This window comes from Sebastes umbrosus, chromosome 10, assembly GCF_015220745.1.
Source record: "Sebastes umbrosus isolate fSebUmb1 chromosome 10, fSebUmb1.pri, whole genome shotgun sequence".
NCBI lineage: Eukaryota > Metazoa > Chordata > Actinopteri > Perciformes > Sebastidae > Sebastes > Sebastes umbrosus.
In genome coordinates, this window is record NC_051278.1 from 1,383,691 (window position 1) to 1,407,131 (window position 23,441).

The following is a 23,441-nucleotide window of genomic DNA, read 5'->3' on the forward strand; positions in this document are numbered from 1 at the left end:
TGTCAACCTAGCTAAGAAAGAAAAAATAAAATAAATACATAAAAAGTAAATAAACTGGGGAAAAAAAAGTTAGTAAACTTGTGTTTGGTGGATTATTTCTCTGTTGTTACAATGCTAATGGTCATTGTATTTTACATGGTTGGAAAGCCTGTTTATTTACCTTCACAATGATGTCCAATTTGTAAGGATCATGCATTTGTGGGATGAGCAGCACAGCTGATTATGTGGGTAGCAACCAAGAAAAATTTGCCAAAATGCTCTGCCAATGGTAAACAGTGTATTCTCCTTCTTTTTTCCCCACTTTTATATATTACGCCACTGTCAGAGTACATTACTGGCAGTATTGATGACGGACAATTACTATATACTTAACTTTATACAGTTATTCCAGTTATTGTTCATGATTTAAGTTAAAGGTGAGATATCCTAATATGATGCTGTTTTAATGTAAACATGTTTCAGGATCCAAGCCATGTTTCAGTAGGACACACTGACTTCTAGACTTTATCTAGATCATTTTAAAAGAGGAAAGAAGTGTTCCAATCTCTAATGCTTCCACTGATATCAAATGTATTTATTTATATATTTATTTATCTATCTGTTTATTTTATTTTGAATGACACTTTGGCTTTTCTTCAAATTTAGTACTTTCACTTTTGAGATGATGAAAGTCATCATCTGCTGACTGGACATCAGGACATCAGGGAACATTTTCTGTCGGCTTCCTACAACAAATTAATGATTTACTTCTCTTTCACAGATTCTTAAAATAAAAATACATATTTATTATAACAGAGTGCATTTGTTTTAATTTAAAATCAGCTAAAACCTGAACATGAATAGAACTGAGGGTGTATTTTGTGCTTTAAGCCACAGAGTGGCGACAGACCTCTGCCGGGTTTCATCCAGTTGTCAGATTGGCTTCTTTTTAGGTTGTGCAGTTTTCTCTCTTTGGTGATTGATAAATGATCTGTTATCTCATTTCTTTCATGCACACAATGAGTATCAGAGATGGTAATTAACATTTTAATTCACTAAGTTAAACTCACAAACAGACCTGTCACATTTAAATCCTTAGGTGGAGAGTTTAGTCAGAAAACTCTTTGTCTTCTGTCTTGTTGAAAAAATTACTTTAAATGTACCTATCTCTCGATTCGATACTATCACGATACTTGGGTGCAGATTTCATATGTATTGCGATTTGATATTATTATTTATTGAGATTTTTTGTTAACTTTTTTATCACTAGACCAGGGGAAAAGTTGAATCATACACTTCTAGGGACTTTTACTTTGGAAAATATCTAAATGAATCCAGTAAAAATGTTTGAGCAGAGATGTCCTGAAGTCAAATATATCAGTCATTGTCAAGAATTATTTATTTAAAATCAAAGAATAAAGACATAATAATAATAATAATAATAATAATAATAATAATAATAATAATAATAATAATAATAATAAAGACACCCCGATACGATAACGTTTCCTGTCCGTGACAGAGTTAGCATGCAGCTTTAGCTCTGCTCTGTCTAGCTCTGCTTTTCCTGTCAATGTGTGAAACCCAAAGTGTTTCCATCCTTTACTGGATGCGTAGTGTTTACCACGCTGGATTTAACATGGGGGGGTGCAGGTCGTATCCACGACGACCCTCCAGCGTTTTCTGTTTTGTCATTTCGGCTCATCGGTTTGTTTTGGTTGACGGATACGGAACGGATATGACGTCACGTTACTCAGACTACAACAATAAAAGCGGTAACTTCCTTCTACCTCCACATAGACTCAAAGTAGCTAGTGACCTAGAATAAAAAGGGAGAAAGGCTGCTTATGGCAGACAAGAGGAGAGGTGGATCCAACAAACACAGGACTTTAAACCAGGAGACCGCTGTTTTGATTTTCATTGTGTGTTTCTGCAAGCAGGATACGAGGTTGATATGAAACACATTTATGAAAGGTATCCCATAGTTTGAGTACAATGCCAACATGTTTTTCCGCCGACTGGTTGCCCTTCTACTACTCAAAAGGGGGCAAACAAAGAGGATGAGTAGACGAGGAAGGGGATATCCTCCTCTTCACTTTGTTGTTCAGTATTTACCGTTCACAGACAGGACGTTAGTCAAACAGCTACAGCAACAGTCATTGTTGAAATCACCCTTTGTGTGTGTATATGTTTTCCGTGCTGTAGCACAAAACGCCAACATCTCCCAGCTGATTAGTTACCCGAGCATGTCTCTCTGTTCCCAAACAGGTTCCATCAAACACTCTCAGTGAGATGTTGAACCTCAGCGGTGTCTACATCTGCAACAGCTCCTGCTTTTGTAGCGGCTGTTTAGAACTCCAGTTTGTTTGTCAGTGTGTCAGTGGGATGTTTGATGCAGCTCTGCTTTTGTGATGGTTGACTGCGGTGCTTTTCCAAACCCAGGAATGAGGACCAGGCCTGTTTCCAGTGGGCATCCATACGGGAGGGGTGGTGCTGGTGGTGTATTGGAGTAATCCTGCTCTACCGTGACTTACACGTATGGGGAGCTGAACCACTAAATCTGGAGATGCCATGTCTTACCTTCTTAGCTGTACATGCCACAGCTTTATTTCTGCCTTTTCATGAAGACAAAAACACATCTGCTTCACAGACCAACATGAAACAAAAGAGAGCCAAAGGCAACCCCCTGATAGTACACAGCGTGAGGCCAGAACCTGTGTGTGTGCCGCAGTGTTTGGTCGGTACATGTTTGTGTTCCACCACAGTGAAATATTTGCACAGACAACCCAAAGACAACAGTTATTTCTCCTCCTGCAATAACAATAGTGAGTTTTTATTTATGAGATTTTATCGACAGATGTGGGCAAAGGAAGGAGACGAGTTGGCAGGTTATAGAAACAACACGAGTCTGTCTCTGACAATGGAAGACATTCCTCGTGTTGAACTGGACGGAGAGACTGTTTGAATTCAGTCTTTAAACTTTACAATCCATTTTTAGAAACCTGGTTTCTTGTTTAAAACCGGTTGAAAAGTATTCAGACTTCTTGATGAGACTCCAAAGATCCCGAATACTCCAGGTGTTATGATCGGGAAATGTGCATCAAAATTGAAATATTTACTGAAATGGTTCATATAACAGCAGTGTTATATTTTGCTCTTTATGGGACATCTAGTGTGAAAAATTATATTTTTAATTTGAAGTTTTTTTTTTGTTGATGCATCATAAACTCAAGATCTGGTTTTTATATCTGCAGCATCACATTATAAAGGGAATTCAAGGTGATTTGTTTACCATTTTTCTGTATTTCCTCATGACTCGTTCGGGATCACAGTGATCGTGAGAGTATTTATTTATTTATTTTTTATTTGAAAGGTTTTGAGGATTTGAACATTACGTGGGTGCATAACTCACATCTGTACTGAACGTCCCATAGGAAGTACATCTGTGAACTTAAATGTCCCAAGCTAAAAGTTTATGATACACTGAGTATGAATGAAGACATATTCTGACAGATGTGAGATGTTTACACATTGCAATATTTTTAAGATCAACTCCAACTTTTTAAATGTTAACGTCCACTCATCCGTTAGCAGAAAGCAGTGACGTAGGTTACCAAAGTGAGCTGATCAATAAGGTTATGAACAAGCCCCCAAGAAGTGCACCGATCATCGATCCAGACTTTTGTAGTGGCCAAACGGCGGTACTACATCTTCCGTGTCCGTCACGTGATGCCATCGGGCCCAAAAAGACTTTTTCTCGTAGACTTCCATTGGGAAAGAGACGTCTGTAACACAGAGGATCATTTATTTTGAGGTGAATCAACTCCCCAATATGAACACTTTAATAGCCCTTATTTAAATCATTACGTTTTTAAAGTTGTAAAACGCACTAATAGCTGAATCCAGAGTTATTTCCCTTCCTCCGCTCATGTGAATAAGACCCAGACCGAGGCTGGCGCGCCAAGCCGTGACGACGGCGTGACGTTGAGACCCCGTGACCGAGTCATGTGACCAAGCGGACGCTACTGCACATGTTCCATGTGCCCGAGATCCGGGTACTTTTCCAGACGGAAGCCGGGCCGTTTAGGCTTCACGCTCCACTGACACTCTCATAGGAATGAACGGAGCCCCGCCTCCAACGCTGGATCCAGTTCTCTTAATACATCCATGGTTGTGAATAATGTGAACACTAGAGCTAGCTGAGCCAACGTTAGCTGTGTTTAGTTTGGAAATAACTGAAAGGGTTGCCTCGGATAATTTTTGAGGGAGACTTGTATTTTGTGCTTTTTTTGAGACCATATTCCACCCATGCAACGAGTCCTTCACGAGATTGAATAAGGACAAGACACCTAAAGGATCCTAAGAGCACCTGTATGCGATTACCACAAAGACCCAGCAGCACTTCTTCTCCATTTCCTTCTATTTGAAAAGGTTAATTCGGATATTTTGAAGTGGGGTTGAACTGTATACTCCCGCGTTCTGCGAGGTAAAATTACTGTTTTTGTGAATGCAGTCTGGTGGCTGTGAAGAGAGCAGTATTATTTTTTTCCCACCTCAAAAAAGGAAATATCAGTTTAAGTGTACACTATATTTAAAATATTTTCACCGCTTTACCTCGCTGTAAGTCAGCCCGTTCTGACGGGGGACTGAAGCCGTTATCTATGCTCTCTTCAAAGCCACCAGACTCCTTTTGAAAATAACAATATTTTATTTGTACAAAAAAAAAAGTCATACAATAACAATATTATGTTATTGTATGACTTTTGCATCCAAACTAACGTGGCGACCACACAGCAGTACATTGCTTAGCTTCCGAGCAACGTTATCATGCAGAAACCTACGTCAGGTCACGTGGGAAAACGTATAGAGAGGTTTGGGAAAATAGCATTTTGACGCAAAAATATATTTTGCGTCAAAATTTGAATGTTCAGATTGGAATACACAAAGAACACCACTGGGAAGCTACAGAATGATATAAAACACTCAACAAACAATAATAATACCAATGAAGGCACATTTGTGTAGTAAAATGATATGATCATGTTTACATTAGGTAATGAGGTAACAAAAGGGAATGCCAGGTTGTAAAAATCCCCCCTAAAAACGTGCATCAAACGCACAGTCACGTGACACGTGCATGTAATACATTAAACGTCTGTTGTTGCAGCGTGCACAGGTAGACGTGCTCCTCTCTCACATCCTTCTGTGCTGTTTTTCATGCTGACAGACACAAACTGCTTGTGACAGGACGCAGAGTTATTCTCTAACTGGATTACATGCTGTAGTCATGTAAACAGCCGCCCGTATCAACTCCTTTTGCATGTAAACACGTACTGCGGCCCACTTCAAAATTCAGACTTTCTTTGATGAGGCTTCAAAGGATTATCCATTCGCAGTCGCCATGTAATCGTATTCAAGGATAAAGCATGCCTCACTTTAATAGTCTGGTTTTGTAGTTTGACCATAATGTAATGTTTAGCACGTTGCCGCCAGCTGGTCCCGCCCCGTCCTCGCCACAAGCGGACTAAAGTTGAGCTTGAGGTTGAGGTTGAGGGGAGATGGAAGTATGCCTCTCTCCTCTCCTCTCTCTCTCCATCACCATCTTTCTTTCCTCTCAATCTCACTCCTTCCTGCAGACATCCGTCACATCTTCCAGCCATCCTCCTCGCCTGAATAACTGATGACAGAGTGAATCTGGTGTCTGTGCAGCTCACAGTGAAAGCTTTTTAAAAGCATTCCCTATTTCTGATTAGAGGGTAGAGAGTGTTATCATAAAGGAAATATGAGGAAATATTAAGAGAGAGTTGTGTTGTGGCCATACTGTCCATGGAGGTATGACGAGGATGGTGATTCGTGGTTTGGAAATGTATCATGTAAAGTTATGGACGTTATGAATGTTAACACACGAATTTAGAGTATCATCTAAATGCATGAACTTTCTCTGATGTCTTTTACAATGCTCAAAAAGGTAAAGTCGTTTTTTGAAAATGCTCTTCCAGGTTGGATGAATTTGGCATTACACCCTACCCATCGTTTGATATTTGACGGAAAAGTTATTCCTCCTTTTTTGTTTGTTTTCCTACGAATGTCCAGCAACACGTGTCAGTTTCTGCTCGTTACATGCACACAGTCTTTTCAGAATAAACTTCCGTCTTCACAGGAAACTAAAATTGTGGTTTGACTTAAAATAACTCCGGACGTGGCGTTACTTAACTTAGTAAGTTACGTGACAAATAAATCAACGTTTACTTCTGGTTTCATACGGGACACGAACGCCGGTCTCCTCCATACGTGGCGTTCGCTGCTCTTTTATATTTATATTTCCGATTACATGAAATACACACAACTTGACAGATTCTCTCACACAACAGTTGATGGTCAACAAATACACATCAAAAAAGGCACTTTTTAGGATATTAAATAACTCGACAAAATGTTACCGTGATGGGTTTTTCAGATGCACAATAATGCCAAAGACAATACATGAATCCTCATGAATTCAATAAAGTTTTGCAATATCTGTAGACTCACTAAGAGTTGACTTAAAAACTAAAAAGTAAAAAAAGAAAATCACATAAAAGAGACAAGTAACAAGACTTACAACAAACACCAAATTGCATCAAGAAGTGTTGTTCAGTAGCAGGATATTCAGTGTTCAAATAGTCCTGTTTTTAAAATCTTGCATGCTTTCATGCAAAATTGAAAAACTCAAAGTCTGTTGAAAGGCCTAAAAATCACCTTAATTAACTTAGGAAACACTCGAGGCTAAATGTGCAATACCATGTTCAGTAATTTTACCACTTACAATATTATTGCTGTTACATAATCTAGGCTTATTGCCTTGTTCTCAAGCTGTAGGAGATATGTTCCAATGAGCCTGGATGTGACATAGGAAGGGGAGACAAATCTGAATGACTCGTTGAATCACATGTTCTGATCTAGACAGCCCATAAAAAACGGACTGGTTTGTCTTATTTCACTGTTGATGGGTTGGTAGAAACTCTAGATACCCAGATGTATGCACACAAGCACTGAAAAAGTGAGATTTTCATCATATGTGCCCTTTAAAGTGTCTCTGTAGCTCACACTGAGAGCTGCAGCCTGAGTTAGCAGCTTCGTTATGACCCTCAACTTCATGTATTTACTCACTATTGAAGGTCTGCACTGATGGATATCATACGGATCATTTTGTAAGGCAGTAAAACCAATTAGCTACTTTGACTTTTAGGTATTAGGACCTGTTGGAAACTGAGCTTCCTGACCTATATATGTGTAGCCTCTCATAATGATATTACATTGAACAAAGCCTGAAGGTGTACGGACACCTGGTCCTACTTTAAAGTCAAATTTGTCAGTCAGATCAAAATCACAAAATCTCTGATGTTGATCTTTAGTGTGTGTGTGTGTGTGTGTGTGTGTGTGTGTGTGTGCGTGTGTGCATGTGTATTCCCAGCAGGGTGTCAACCTAAGACGTAAGTCACATTGGTATTTCCCTCTCTCTCAGTCGTCATGCTCGTCATGTCTCATATGGAGATGATCACATATCTGCATGTCTGACCCCTCCGTCCACCGACCCCCTTATAATAATAAAACTGCTTGAACCTGTGGTGAATTTACACCAGAGGATATCCCCCCCGACATGTCGGAGATGAAGGTGCAGGAGATCAGAGCTCTTCCTCACGATGTGTAACATTTGACATGTTGGATCGTTTTACAACAGATGAACGGAGCTGATCTTCACCACATGGAATCAGAAACACCGACTGTGTAAAAGATCCGTTTCAACGCTCAGACTTTATCTGCTACAAACCATAAACCTGACCCGACTTATTGATATCAGCAAAATTCCACCTTCTCCTTTTATGGGCATGAGGGATGGTTGTTGTCATAACAACACATGATGTCATTGTTTCTCAACCAAGCTTGAAATCCAGATCCCAGACAGTACTGTTATATTCTGAAACACTTGTTTTTGTAAATTAATATCTTATTAATATTATATTTATTTGGTCTCATGGCCACGATATTAAAACCTCATAAATTTCACAGTTTCTGAACACAAGCTCACCTTTTCTGGCTATTATTTAACTGGTTTAATTGATGAAAACATGAAACTGATCAACATATCCTCATTACTTACTTACTTACTTCGGCCTTTTACCCCTCTGGGCCGTCAACAAGGCTTCTCCTCCCATCTCTAAGGGCCTTTCTCTCCAGCCGGTTCTTTTGGTGTCTGCCTCGAGGTCTCGGCGTCAGGTGTTCTTTGGCCTTCCTCTTTTCCTTTTTCCTTTTTCCTTGTGGGGTTCCAGGATAAAGCTTGCCTGGTGTTGTTCGTTGTAGGCTTACGGAGTGTGTGACCTATATCCATCTCCAGCGTCTTTTTGGAGATTTCTTCATCTGCAGGAAGTTGTTAAGCTCTCTGCCAAAGCTTGTTGTTGTTTACGGTGTCAGGCCATCGAATCTGGAGAATCTCTCTCAAACATGTGTTGATGAATGTCGGCACTTTCTTGGTGGTCATCCTAGTTGTTCTCCACGTCTCTGATCCGAACAATAACACAGAGTTTATATTGGTGTTTAATAGCCTGACCTTGGTTTGCAGTGAGTTCCAGATGTTGTTTAGCCGTATAAATGCTGTTCTCTTACATCTGTGCCACCCTGCTCATCAATGATGCTCCAGAGGTAGTTGAAGGATGTTATTTCTTCCAATGCAATAGAAATAAGAAGGGGGACGTATCCTCATACAATAATGTATTCTCATACAACGGTTCGTATGATATCTTACAAAAGAGTTATTCCTAATTATACGTGAGTTTTCCTACGAATGTCCAGCAACACGTGTCAATTTCTGCTCGTTACATGCATACAGACTTTTCAAAATAAACTTCCTTCTTCACAGGAAACTTCTTGGTTAGGTTTAGGCAACAAAACTACTTAGTTAGTTTTATGAATAGATTGTGGTTTGGGTTAACATAACTACGGAAGTGACGTTACTTAAGTACGCAAGTTACGTGACAAATAATTCAACATTAACTTCTGGTTTCACACCGGACACGAACACCGGTCCCCTGGTTGAAAGTCTGTGGTTTTTGGACCGACCCCAACCTCCTCCGTACACTACTCTTTACATTTCCTGGTTCACAATTATGTGAATTACACACTATTGATTTTGTGGGATATACAGAAAGGACAGTGCATTACTTTTTGTAGGTATAGCTCCGAACAGTGTACGAGACCAGCCTGACTTGACGTACAGTTTTCTTTACAAAGTCTCAAAGAGTTGCAGAACTTTAAAACACCAAACACAAAACAACAAAGCTTATTTCAGTGTTTATTTTTATTCTACACTTACAAAAATGTCAGGTAATAAAAAGTAGTTGCTATACACCATAAAAACAATATATAAAACATTGTGTTCGCCATCAAAAAAATGAATTACAGTATTTTTTTCTTCTTTAAAGAATAAAGGCACATGTTGCTCCCTTCAAGACCCTTAACTGTATTTACACAAAATGTACTTCTATGCAGTTTTATGTACAGTACACGGGTACAATCACAAACACACACACAAGTGGACACACAAACAGAAAATCACATCTTCACTCAGGCAGCCACTCGAACACGACTCCGTTTCATTTGTAGAAAAACAAATCTATTGTTATTTTTTACAGCGATAAAAACAGATGGTGTCAAGTTCTAAATAACGTAGGTTAAAAATAAACGAGGTGAGGCCGGAGGAAAATCACTATTAGGCACGTTTTTTTTTTATATATACATTTCACTCAAGGTACACACGGATGAAATTAAAGCAAAATCACTTAAAGGTCTGTTTTTTTAAGCTAATATATTGATACATATGGAGCATTCGTTTCTTGACATAAAGGTGAGTAACTTTTATTTCGTGCCTGGATCCCAACCTGAGAGATTTCATTTCACTGTCTGGATCCAAAGTGATTCTGCATTTGATAAAGGAGACGGATGCTCTCACACAACCGTTGATGGCCAACAAATACAAATAAAAAATGGCACTTTTTTCGGATATTAAAGAACTCCCCAAAATGGCATCATGGTGGATTTTGCAGATGCCTAGAAATTAGCAAATAAAAGGAACAAATTTAATTTCAAAACAATATGTCCACGTCATTCAGCACACAAAATAAACTTTTCTAAAGGAATCACATGCAACGTTAGTCCTTGTCTGACCACATGCTTCATATTCTGGACGAGTTTAATGATTGATGCATTTTGTTAATGGCTCTTTTAGCTGCATAAATATACGTTGTAAGGTTTGTTTTACATACAGTTTTGGAGCAGCACTAAAAAATGGATCCACTGCTGGCTATGATTGTTGGCAAATTTACCCATCTATCCCTCCAAATGTCTCAGATGTTCTCTCTATAAGTGCACACAACACTTGTTGCTGTTAGAGTTGCTCCATTATCTTCTACAGGCCGCTGATTTCAACAACACAGATGTTCACAGTGAATTATGATAATGGTGATAACACGCAAACAAATGCAAGAAACACAACTTTAATATTGTTTCTTGAGAGCCACAGGTCTGAAAGATTCCTCTGTTTCCTCCATTGTCTCAATTCTTTGACTCACACAAAGATGGCAAGAAAAGTAAGCCATCATTTCTTAAATATATCGGTTAGACTTAAAAGTTAAAATCATCTTTATTTTGGATTGTATTTTGGAAATGTCTTCAGCAGTAATAAGAACTGTCACAAGATAAGTTTAGACAAGTTGTCTTCTATTTCTGTTTTTACAAAAGACAGCCCCGTCACCAGGAAAAGGTCTTGGCATGTACGTTTCTGCAAACATGTGAAGTCAGGAAGACGTTCAGATCATGTCTGTGTAACGTCCATCAGTCCAGACCCACTTGTGTACGTCTGGTGGACGTGCAAAATGGGTTCAATATTTGAATGTCTGGTTAGGGGTCTTTTTGGACGTCTGCAAACGTGCAAATCAGGTTGACATCAATAGTTGAATGTTAAAAAGACATCGCAAAAACGTTCATTCAGGCTCATCAGTGGACGTCTTCGGACGTCGACACAGACGTTAAATTGATGTCTTTTGGACGTGTCTTTGCTCAGTGGGATGGATACGTTGAATCTGAAAGTTTTTTGCAATTGACGTAATATATCTGTCCAACAAACACAGGACTTTCACCCAGGAGAGAGCCGTTCGTGTCCCGTGTGAAACCAGAAGTAAACATTGACTTGTTACGTGACGTTACATAAGAAAGTCCGCTAAGGGGCGATGGTTATTTATTCACACTTAACGTTGTTACGTTACTATCTTAACACAAACTATGATCTTTTTTCTAACGTTAAACAATCGTTTCACAGCGTTAACCACGTAGCATTGTGTGTTTCTGCGAGCGTGATAGGAGGCTGATATGAAACATATTTTTGATTCAGAGACATTCAACACATCCCGTGGTTTGCAGAAATGTACAATGCCAACATTTCTTCCAGCGGCTCCAGCGAGGTTGCTCAAGCACGTAATCATCAGTGCAAACTTAAGCAGAGGCTAAGGTTTTCTTCTTCCGACACTCGGAGCCAACGCGGTGAGGAGTTGCCTATCATGAGTTTAAAGATTCACCTGTGGCTTATATTGATTATTGAACGTTAGCGTTAGCTTCACAAACAGGATGATAACACCATTTGCGTGTGCAAAGTGTCTCATCGTTTCATCACACACATCTTTGTGCTCTGAAGTGTTTCTGCTCAGCCGGAGAACTCATCACCGCTCCGCATTGTTCTCTTCATCTTTTTTTCTTTCTGGGGTTCTTGTCATCCCGTGTTTCTCCTTGCCTCGCTCCCTTTTCCTCCTCTCCAAGGTTGTTTCCCACGCCGGGCTAACAGGAAGTTGAGCACAATGTGTTGGCCCACGGGAGAGATAACGCAGACAGGAAGGGGCGGGAGCACCCCAGATGGACAGGAAGTTGACTCCACTGTTTGGTTTAGCTGATTAGAGGACGGAGGGTGGTGGAGATACGCTGAGGCAAACAAGGAGTGGCGGAGAACGATAGAGAGAAAGACTGAGAGTGAGGTGGAGGAACTGGCTGCTCTAAGTGTATATAATGTATATATATATATATATATATATGAACCCAACAGGAAAGCATTGAGAGGGCTTCCAGCTATTGTATTTTATCAAATGGCATTCCAAGGAGGCCGGAGCGACTTCAAGTCCAAACAAAACAGAATAAACAGGAGAATAAATAAACTATATTCTCTAAACTGGAATGAAATAATATTTTAAAAAACCAAAGGGACTGTCCTGAGGACACGTGGCTGTGTCTTCAGCAGAACAATGTGCGTCATCAACTGGACTACTTTAATAGCAATGGGCACCACTTTACTGTACTGATTTATAAGTTGTCACTACTGACAATGAGTGACCTTATACCTTGATGACCTTTTATAAAAGCCTGCATTTATACAATAAGCCAAAATGCCTGTAGGTATTGTCTAAATGTTACTGAGTCACTGATATATAGCAAATATAATATCTTTGCTCGACAGCCTTTTCCCAGATAACAAGGGGTCAAACAGTTCATGGGTGCCGTTGTTCTGCAACATGATCTCATCCCTACTTGTCTTATTTTGTGCTGAATGTTCACGTATTGTGAAACAGTGGCGGTTAGGTTTAGGAAACAAAATTACTTGATTAGGGTTAGAAAAAACCTCATGGTTTGGTTTGTAACAAAACCGAAGCTACAGACGCAACGTGGCGTCAAACTTAAAGTCGTCAGTAAAAATCACTCAACTTTTGGTTTCACACGGGACTCGTTTGACCAATCCACCACCCCTCTCTCCCGCCCTGAGTGGACTTTCTCGCTCTTTATAGGACGTCGTTGGTCTGGCCGTCTAATAACGATGCAGTTGGGTTGACGTTGGAGTTAATTGAAAGCCCGGTGCGTTCAATAGGGGAACTTCTGCGTCGGTATCAAGACGCCGAGCGGTACTGCCCATGCGTTGGTATTTGACGCCCTGAGAGTGAAACCAGGCTGAAATATCACATCCTCCACATTATCAGAGTATAAACCAACCAAAGGGATCTTTCATTTAAATGGGCGTTAACAACCTGGCAACCCAAGTGAATTAAGAAAATGAACAATGTATGTGATAAACCACGCTAATGGGTCACTTCTTAAGCAAATTGGCCAAACATGTTGCTGCTTCTTAAATATATTTTTCAAGCAGCATCTTGGGCTTTATGGGATAAACTTTTTTGGACATTCATAGATAAAAAAATAATCAAATATGGAAGAAAATAACCACCAGATTAAAACAAGTTGACCTCATATTAATAATTGACAAATCAATAAGCCTGATTGTAAGATTGTACGAACTAAAGTAAAGAAATAGTTCTGTCAGTCAAATGATTCCAGCTTTGTTTATGAATGGTCAGCGGTGATTTTTGTGTCTGTAAATATGCTAAAAATCATCTAAAGATTATCATAATTTTGGATCCGAGGGTTTGTGACCTGACAGTAGCCATATAGGATGAGAGGTTAAAGTTATTCAAACCACCTCAGAGTCATCGCCACGGCCCGACCGGCTGCTCGGTGTTTCCTGAGTTGTCTGAATGACTTTTTGTTCTAGTGGGCCTCCGAGGATTGAGCTTTCATCCCGACAATAACTGCGATGATAGGTTCTGTCAAACAAAACCTGGGAACATGCTGTAATTCTGTCTGAACAGCAGTAGTGTTCCTTTCCTTCCTTTCAGTCTGTCTGCTGTCGTCGTTTCTCTCCTCAGCGCTGGAGATAACTGAGAAAATAACTCATTCATATCAGATGGTTGGTTTCAGAAAACAGAAAGAGGATTTCCACCTTGGAAAAACTATATCAGGAAGTTTACAACTGATCTTAGGTCAAGAATTGCTGCAATATGTATATCAGAAAATAACCCACTGGACATCACAGGCCAATGAACTGCGTGAGTTTTTCCAGACGTGAACTTCCCTTAAAGACGACCCTGTTTAGTATTTCAGATGAAGCGAACACAACCGGCATCTCGCTGTGATCAAACACTTCAAAACCTCTTTGAGCAGCCACCAGAGTTTTAACTCAAAGTTTTTCACCTCAAACAATAAAACCCCTTCAAGCGATATCATATTTACAAATCAAAACCATCAACTTCAGATCAAAAATAAAAAAATAAAATCACCCCGTTCTTGCCGTGTTTATGGCTCTTTTGTCAAATATATAAAAAACAAACAAACATCAAAGTTCAAAAAGATTACAAGCCGTCGATATGAAAGAGAAGCATAAGACAGAAAAAGTATGGCAAAAATGCACAAGGAGTTGTTTTTACATGCACCATTTTGCATCCCCAGTAGGACAGAAATAATAATAAACGGAAAATGAGGAGTAACTTTTCGTAAGATATCATACAAAGCGTTGTATGAGGATACGTTGTGTGTTTAGTTGTCCAAATGTATTAATATATTCAGAAATATGCATCACTGGAAGGTGTATATGTAGATGAATATAGGTGCATACATATAACACATTTAAAAAAAGACAGAATACAAAATTCTATCTGCAATAGAGTCACTAGTGGTAAAAAAAGGGGATGCAAAATGGTGCAGCATAAAAGAGCTGAGACATGAATTGAATGCAAACGGACATAAGGAATATGGAGCAACATCGCTGGCCAGCAGTGACCTGATTAACCCTTCGATTATCCGCCGTGGAGCTTCATCTGATCGGACTTTCAGGTGGAATAAAACGGTTATGATGTCAGACTTCACACTTCACTGTGACGGAAATATAAAAAAGCATCCTCATGGTGTGGATCTCACGCTGTCACCAACAATCAATCCTCTTGCACATCTGTGAAGCAGTTAGTTCTCACTTTCTCCCGTATGGCGTCATGTCCTGGCGGTCTCCTCGGAGGAGGCGAAGGGCACCATGTCAACGAAAAAAGAGCTCTCCAAAAACCAAACCTCTTCTAAAGAAATGGACGGCATCAAAGCGCGGCTCTATGAGTGTGTGGATGTGGATATTTCCTGCATGCTTCTGGCTATGTGTGAGTGTATTTTTATGGCTGTTTTTCGATGTGTGTGTGTGTGTGTGTATTTTGGCATCGTATATGCTTATTAGCAGACGGTCTCCATCAGTACTGATGGTAGAAGTCAGGTGCATCCACGCCGTACAGCTCGGCCAGGGTCCTGAACCGCGGCCCCCAGTCGTTCAGGAAGTCGTAATCCAAGTTCGAGCCGGTGGAGGAACTCCCCAGAGAGCTGAGGCTCCCGGCTAAAGACTCCGGTCCCTCGTAGCCGTAGATGTGGAGAGTGTCGTACGGGAAGCCGTCCCTGTCGTGATCCGCCTCGTCTTTCTTCACCTCGATCATCACGGCCATGTCGCCCTTGCACGCGGTGGGTTGTGCTGCGTGGTGTTGGGGCTTCTGCACCATGGCGTAGAGAGACGGGTGGGGGTGGGGGTGGCGGTCTGGGTGGCGGAGCAGAGAGCCGTTGTGGCAGGCGGAAGTGAGGATGGAGACGTCGTAGCTAAAAGAGAAGAATATCAACTTATTAATAACTGGTGAACTCCTCATCTAAGAATGGGATCATGGGAGTTAAAGTCATATCAACCATGCAGGCTGTTCTCTTCCACCGTTCGTAGCTATACCTACGAAAAGCAAATGCACCGTAATGTGTATACAGTATATCCCACAGAATTCATTTGTATGTAGGTCCACCCTATCTTTAAGTACGATCTTTCCTAAACCAAACTAAGTAGTTTTGTTGCCTGAACTTAACAAAGCTGTTTCCTCACAAGACGAAAGTTTATTTTGAAAAGACTTTGTAGAGATTTGTAGGTGAATAAAAATGAGGAATAACCTTTTGTAAGATATCATAAGAACCTCACGTTGTATGAGGACACGTTGAACCATGTCATGTCTGTTGTAAAGCACAGACTCATATCAGTCCTAGATATGGCAACATAAGTAAAATAAACTAATCAGAGGGAATAAAAACATAGTCCAAGATTATAAAATATAATATTCAATCCTATTTCACATAACTAGGAAGTAGTAGTTTATCTTTTTAAAATTTTATAATTCAGAAAACCTTCAATCTAGTATATATATGTCAAGAAATGTCATTTATAATTTTACTTTCTTATCCATTCTTGACTCCAATGGTCACTACTTTACCCAGGACATCATGTCTTTTGACCGCATGCAGTATGGTGCAGTTATTATTGATAGTGTATAGGGATTATGTATGGTTTTAATACTCTTAAAACATGCATAAGATTAGATTAAACTTTAATCATTTCTTTAGGGCGAACTGGGTCATCAAATTGACAGATACAGCAAAGACAATAAATATTGCAGATGGGGAGCGGTAATGGAGTGAACAAGTGCAAAATAAAGGTACATCGATAAAAAGGAAGGTATCAAATGAATATATTTGTTGTATTACATTTTTTTCAACTATAACTCAAGATGCAATGAGGAGTCTGATGAATCGTGTCGCGTATTTCCGTTATATTCAGGTTTTCTGATTAAAGGTTTATTAGAGTGTAGTTTTTTTTCTTCATCTACATACCCATTAGTGTCCATCTCTCCTCCTCCCTCCTCATCGTACGTGACCAGCTGCTCGTGAATCTCTCCGCTGTTCTTCATACTGGCCAGAGAATCCTTCTGGTAGCGTTTCCTCATCACAAACAGGATCACTATGACTGAAAAACAACAGCAAAGCTCATTTTAGAACATGCAGAATAGCACACACAAGATGTTGAAATAATGTGCTCATAATAGACAACAAGGGGCAGAGGTTTACAAAACTGAACATGAGAATAAATGAATGTATGTAGGCCATATGTAAAAGAGTTTAAGTGTTAAAAACCCCTAAAGAAATGAGCATTTATTGGTTAAAATTGAAGACATCCACTATCAGATCGTCCTGCCATCGTTCCTGCTGGACCAACACTTCTATGAATTTTAAAAAACATGAGAGGAAAATTAGGCCACGACAACCGAAACATAAAAAAGAATGGGGCCAAGAAACAAGTGAGTGAAAGTGGAACGCTAACGAGGGATTGAGACTAGAAAACAGAGCGAGGATGAGGGGAGTAAATGAGCAGCGTTTGGTTTAAGGTGTCTGAGACGTTCGAGCCTCCAGCATGAAAACCTCAGATGAATCTGCTCAGCCAAGAGACAAACAGAGGAGACGAAAAGAGAGGGGAGCGAATAAGAAACAGGAAGAGAGATTCAGTAAATACGAGAGAGGGGAAGCGGGAATGAGTTTCAGAAAACAAAGTGAAGGGAGATGAGAGAGAAAGGAGAGGGAAGGAAAGTTGGACCTGGCAGATGATGAAGAAATAAACAACTTGAGAAAAGAGGGTGAAGAGGGGAAACAGAGGAAAGGAAGACAAGAATGTAAGGATAAGAAAAGAAAATCATTAGAAAATGAACACTGACATCTGTTTATGTTAAAGTGAAAGAAATCGCTAGCATCTGCAGGAATTATGTCGGCGTAGCCACAAAATCCGCAGCGGAAGAAGGTTTTGGTAGTTGGACCTGTTCCCTCTGACAGTCAACACTAGTTTCTAACCGGAAACATGATCTTTCTCAAACCCTAATCAAGTTAGTTTACACCTAAACCAAACCTGAACCACAGCAGCATTCGATCAGACAGTCTGGTCTCACTTCCAGGCACAAGGGACCCTTTAATGAGACGCACAGGCCTTTCAACTAACTCCAATATAAACCTATCCGCAGGGCAGCGGACAAAGTGTTTAAGACCGGGAGAGGTGGTGGATGAGTCGAACAAACACAGGACGTATGTTACGTTACAGGCGTACTTATTTTGAGCAAAATCATAATTTGTTTTTCTAGCCCTAAGAGTCTTTACACACCGGGGGTGTTTTTTAGTTGCACACCAATATATTTTTTTGAACACTGAACTTTTCTTCAGAACAAGGTCGATTTTTCCGAGCCGTTGCACCGCGAATAAAGTCATCGACGTTGTGTGGAACGGGTTGAGTTGCGTCTATATTTATGAAACTCAGAGGCTCCATAGTCCAAACCAAAACCGACCAAACTCTATTACTCCTTTCAACCTTGACAAAGGCGGCTACCTTTCACAATAAAAGCCCTAGACATAAAATATTCGCATGTTCCGCATTTTTGTGTTTATTTGTCCCCCCCCCCCCAGCCCTCCCTCCCCCGGTGTGTAAAGGTCTTAACTCAGTATTTTTGTTGCATAAACCTAACCGTGACCGTTTTATAGCCCTAACCACGCGTGAACCTTCAGTGTCAAGATACTACTCAAAAGGCAACATATTAAATATAAATATATCCCTTTAATTTGTATTACATTTTAAATATGCTTGTGTAGTTGTTGTTGTTGTTGTTGTTGTTTTCACAATCTTGTGAGCACTGCCACTTTGCATTTCACTGCACATCCTGTATAAGTACGTGACAAATGAAACTCTTGAATCGTGAATGTTGAAATGACGGGTAGGAATGAGATCGCGTTGGATCTGAAAACAATTTTCTTTTTGTAATGTTCTGTTATATGACCTCGGTAGATCAGGAAACGCTCATATCTGTGCGTTGTGTGCAGTTACTAATGATGTATTTTGTTGTATAATGTGGAGAACATGTTGAAGATCTTGCACAAAGGTGGGAACATACTTTAAGATTATTGAGACCTACAAAGACCTCAAAAGCAGATATTGAACAACCGTGTATATATAGAAAAACTGGACATATAATACACTGGACAACAGGTAGACTTTGATTTTTGAGAACACTGATTATTGCATGTTCCTGTAACAAAACAGAACTGGACATTCATCAGAAGCAGCTCGCCTGGCTGATTTAAAAAGAGGCTGTGTGGGCAACAAGGACTGTAAATTTTAAACCTTTACATTAACAGGCAAAGTTATAAACATGTTTAAAATAATAACCACCAGCGGGCGGTCGTAACGCTATAATAGGCCAATCATAATCATCAGTCATCATCATAATGTATGCATTGAAAGACAAGGTCAAAGGAATACAAGAGATGTTGACACTAACAGAGCCATAAACTATTTACAGGTTATATGAAAACAGTAAACCTGCTTCAAACTGCAGTTTTATAAAACCTTTGTTGCATTTCTTTTGTCTAAACTTACTGTCCGAGTTCAGAAATAAGATAAGAAAGTCGGGTAAAAGAAAGAAAAGTTCTTCTTGTTCTTGCGTACGCCATAGAGAGATGAGGGAATGAGGACAAGGAAGTCGGAAAAAGGAGAAGAGAAACAAATAAGGAGAGCCGTCAACGATTGAAGGAAGGAGGAAAGTGGAAGAAATGGGAGAAGTGGAGTCTGAGGAAATCAAGAGAGAGAAGAGACAGATGAGGAGCAGAAGGATCCGTCTGACATTAGATTAGGCCCCGAGCCTCGGTCCCGATATGAACCTCTTTCTCTCTCAGCGGACGGGCAGCATTAGCCATGCCTTTTAGTCGAGGGCGAGCGGGACTAATTTAAGTTTGCCTGGGAAACCAACAGATTAATCTTTTACAACACATGCTCTGCAGTTTAATAAGCTCTGGAGATATCAGACTTAGAGGGGAGAGAGAAAAGAGAGAGAGGGAGAGAAAAAAGAAGAAGCCCTTTTTCTTTGTAGAAAAACGACTGAGAAAATTTTTCTTTTCCGTCAAACCCGACTTCTTGTGAGAAAATGTGTCTGTGAATGGGGAGCGCGGTAAATTGCTTTGGGCCCTGGCAGATAATGACAAGTGCATTAAATAGTTAATCTGGCCTGCGTTGGGGGGTGTTTGATAAAGAGAAAGAGAGAGAGACCCAGAGGGAAAGAGAGAAGGAGGAAGAGAGAGATGAAGGAAAAAACAGAGGGGAAAAGGCGTGATAGTGAAGGAGTGTATTAATAGTTAATAGGTTGAGTGTTTGGCGGTGTTTGATAAGCAGACGGCACCTAAAGAGCTGATAAACTCTCCTCATTACCACTCCTATTCTTCTGCTGCTTTTCCCACAATCCTCCTCTTCTTCGCCATCTCTCTTCTTTAACCTCCTTCTGTCTCGCTCCGTCACTCATTCCACCTCAGTTCCCTGTCTCACTCGCCTCTCGTCTGTCTGACTGTTTCACCCCTCTCCACCTCCCGTATCTAAGTCGAGATATAACGTTTTTTTTCCATCTGTCACTCCGCCTCCGTCCCTCTTTATCTTTAAGTTCTTCTTCGCCTTTCTTCCTCGGCACTTCTCATCCCAGATCCCTCTTGTTTGGCCAACTATCTCTGACGTGCCTCTCATCCAACATGACAAGTGTCTCTTTTTTTCCCCCAGAAAAAAGAGGGAGCAGGGGGCGAAGGTATCAAAGAGAATATTGAGCTCACAACCGCAGGCATTATTTCCACATCCGTCGCTGCATTATTCATAAAACCAACAACAAAAGGGAGGGGCGAAAGCTCCCCACAAAACACCAACATTATTTATCGCAAAAGCAAGGGCAAGTGTGTGTGCGCACACGCCCCCGATCACACAGCGTGCAGGCGTTCTGCATCCATCATTGATGCCGTCATGAATTCCTCTCAGAGAATAAACCTCTGTGGGGTTAAGAGGGTTCGCTCGCACCTGTTTGTTAACAGACTGTACGACAAACAAGACTTTGATTCATCAATAATCAACATTTCCTCAGAAATGTCTGTTTTCCTGCTCTCTGCCAACGAACATTTCATGAAAACCTGTATATTAGTGTCTGATAAACCCTAAACAAGGAAGTGCTGTGTTTTATTTGTCCTGCTTGTTTAGAATACACTTGATTGTGACTCAGATTTGTTTACTTCCAACAGATTTCCTACTTCCAACTACAAAAAAATCGAATAAAGTCAAGAGTTTACGACAGTTTAGGATGAAAATAAAATGGAAGTAGTGTTTTAAAAACACAGCGTGGACGGTCATCACCTTCTCACTGAAGGTGGATATTAAATTAAACCCGTGGAGGTCAGAAAAAGACTTTCAGCTGCTTTTTAGGAGGAATTTTCAGCTTCTAAATCACTCAGCTGTTGCAGCTAACAAGCCAAACTGATTAATGATTTTAAATCGTTCTGCAAAATGTTTTTGATTTGATTTATTATTGCTACGAGCATTGCAACATTGCATTGCAGCATTATTGTCGTGGTTTGGTAACGTTAACATCAGGGGTCTCAAACCTTTTTTTCTCTGAGAGCTAATTTGACAAAATGAAAGTGGTCGAGAGCTCCTCATAGCGCCACCAAGTTGTACATCGCCAATAGCAGACATACTTTCTGTCTTACTTTCGTGGTCCTTTAATAACATTTCAGCCACCGCAGTCATCGCTTCTAGTACAATCCCTCCAGAGGTGAAGGGCTTTGTGTTTCGTTAGGATGTGCTCCGAAGCCTCTGCTGCAGCATTGGCCTTCTTCGTCAGTTTGGTAAACAGAGACTGTCGTCTTTTAAGCATTGTTTTCAGCTCTTTTACCTTCTCCGTTCCTAAACTGCTACCAGCCGGAAAGTCCCGTGAAATGGTTGCAGAGGACTTTAGTGAAGTGGCGCTCGACGTTACATCTTTTACAGACTGACACGCTTGTACCGCAAACGAGACACACACACTTGTCATCACCCATTCCTCTTTAAAATAGTATATTTTTTGCTTTATATAGGCTTGGCCATGTTCTGCGATCATTGTCAAATCTGGTATACTCCTGCTGGTCTGCTAACATCGCCTGATGTTACCGCGTCGCTGATGTCATGAGATTTGAAAGCAGCGCATCTTGTTTAATTGTCAGCTGATTGGCAAATAATCATTTTGTGTCAGAAGGGGGCGCGATGTCTGTGAATTTTAAACATTTAAACTGATTTATAATGTGACTTTGTGTTATCAAATTTATGTCCATATTCTTGTAGCCTTTAGTGAGCTACTCAGACACGGGTAGCGAGCGAGCTACTTGTTGGAGCCCCCTGGTTTACACTGAAAAAACACTTTTTTGGTGGAAGGATTATCAGACAGGCTGTTGTCAAATGGAACTATGTACACTCTCATCCAACACCCTGTTTTCCACATTCATACGTTTTACTGTGCTATATATGATCATCACACTATTTCATGCTTTGGCATTGTACATGCTAAATGTAAAATCCCCAAATCACTCGATGTGAACACAACTCTTCAGAGACATTTAGGTCGTATAAATGCACAGACACTGGGAATGATGTATATATAACATAAACTAGAATGAAGCCTTTATAGCCGCTGTAGGGGAATTTGCTTTGCACAAAGAGAATGAATATCAAAAGAAGGTCAAGAAGCACATGAAAGCACGTATTATAACATAAAGCATGAGCATCATAAAAACATCATGAAAGGCATCATTTGGGAAATCAATAAAGGACATCAGGTGCAAGTTCAGAAAAGTGCAGAGCACAGCAGGTATTAAGAGAGTCTGATATGTAGCATGCAAAGAAATGCAGAGGCCAATTGGTCACATGCAGTAAAACCAGGAATACTGATTTAAGGTACGTGTCCACAGAGGCGTTTTTTATTGCGAGGGGACGCGACGCTTCCCAACATTGGACGCTTGGTGTGCTGTCCCTAGAAACAAGGCACTCGGCTCCTGATTGGACGAACGCTTTCCCGCCGTTGGCTGCTGCTCCCAGCTTTCAAACCGGAACCAGTATGGAGGCTTGTTTGGAAACTTTCTTCTCTTATTTCATGTAAATAGTTCACTGAAATGTGTTTCTGAAAACATTTAAGGCGAGAAATAATCCATGCAGTTGATGAATCTGTCTTTAATTTGGATCAACAACGTTTATTTTAAAAGATTATCGGGAGTTTGGAGAGGCGGCGAGTCGCGTCGGACACCTGTGATTTGCATAAAGTAGACGAGCCCTCAACTTTATGCAAATGAGGAGCGGGCGTCGTGACGCCTAGTCTCTCGAATCGCGACGCCACGCTACCAGAATGCATTGCGATACGGCTGCTTACATAGACAATGAATGGGGGGCGTGGAAAGCACGGAGGCTGTGGACACGTACCATTAGCATGGCAGAGAGATTGTCTTTCTTATTCCATGCATTCTTATTGCTTGTCAAAACCTGGTGCCTACATTACCCACAATGCAACTTGATCACTGGCTAATGTAGCCTCGAGCATCTAGCAGAGATGAAGAGCAGAGATGAAGAGCAGAGATGAAGAGCAGAGATGAAGAGGTCTGGTGAGCTCACTTCTCTCTAACTTTTAGCCCCAACTGACGCCGACTCAAGTGACATCACTTGAGGCAATATATTAGCTTTAACACAGCTCCCTCTGGAGTCACAAAAGGCTTTTTTCACACATGCCTTGTTACCCCCCCCCCCTACACCTGGAGAAGACTTTGATGTGTAGAACTGTTAGAGCGTTTGAAGATAAAAACAAAAATGGACACCAAAAACAAAAGTTCTTCAGGCAAGAAATATAATATCAAGAAGAAAAGTT

General features: G+C 40.5%; 2 protein-coding genes across 3 annotated transcripts in view; both read right to left on the reverse strand.

The window, feature by feature from the left end:
* The window catches only part of bean1 (brain expressed, associated with NEDD4, 1), a 67,977-nt gene extending 59,878 nt beyond the window's left edge, over window positions 1–8,099 (reverse strand). The window contains exon 1 of the mRNA XM_037782968.1: window positions 8,088–8,099. The gene's annotated coding sequence lies outside the window, so the exon portion shown is untranslated. The remainder of the gene's footprint in view (window positions 1–8,087) is intronic.
* A 1,195-nt stretch (window positions 8,100–9,294) lies between these two features.
* Window positions 9,295–23,441, reverse strand: part of cdh5 (cadherin 5) — a 44,762-nt gene continuing 30,615 nt past the window's right edge. The window contains exons 14-15 of one of the 2 annotated variants that reach the window (XM_037782251.1): window positions 16,552–16,684; window positions 9,295–15,504 (exon numbers count right to left, since the gene is read on the reverse strand). In XM_037782251.1, the coding sequence (XP_037638179.1) occupies window positions 15,111–15,504; window positions 16,552–16,684 (527 nt within the window). In that variant the 3' untranslated portion in view covers window positions 9,295–15,110. The remainder of the gene's footprint in view (window positions 15,505–16,551; window positions 16,685–23,441) is intronic. The other variant, XM_037782252.1, reaches the window with a different exon arrangement.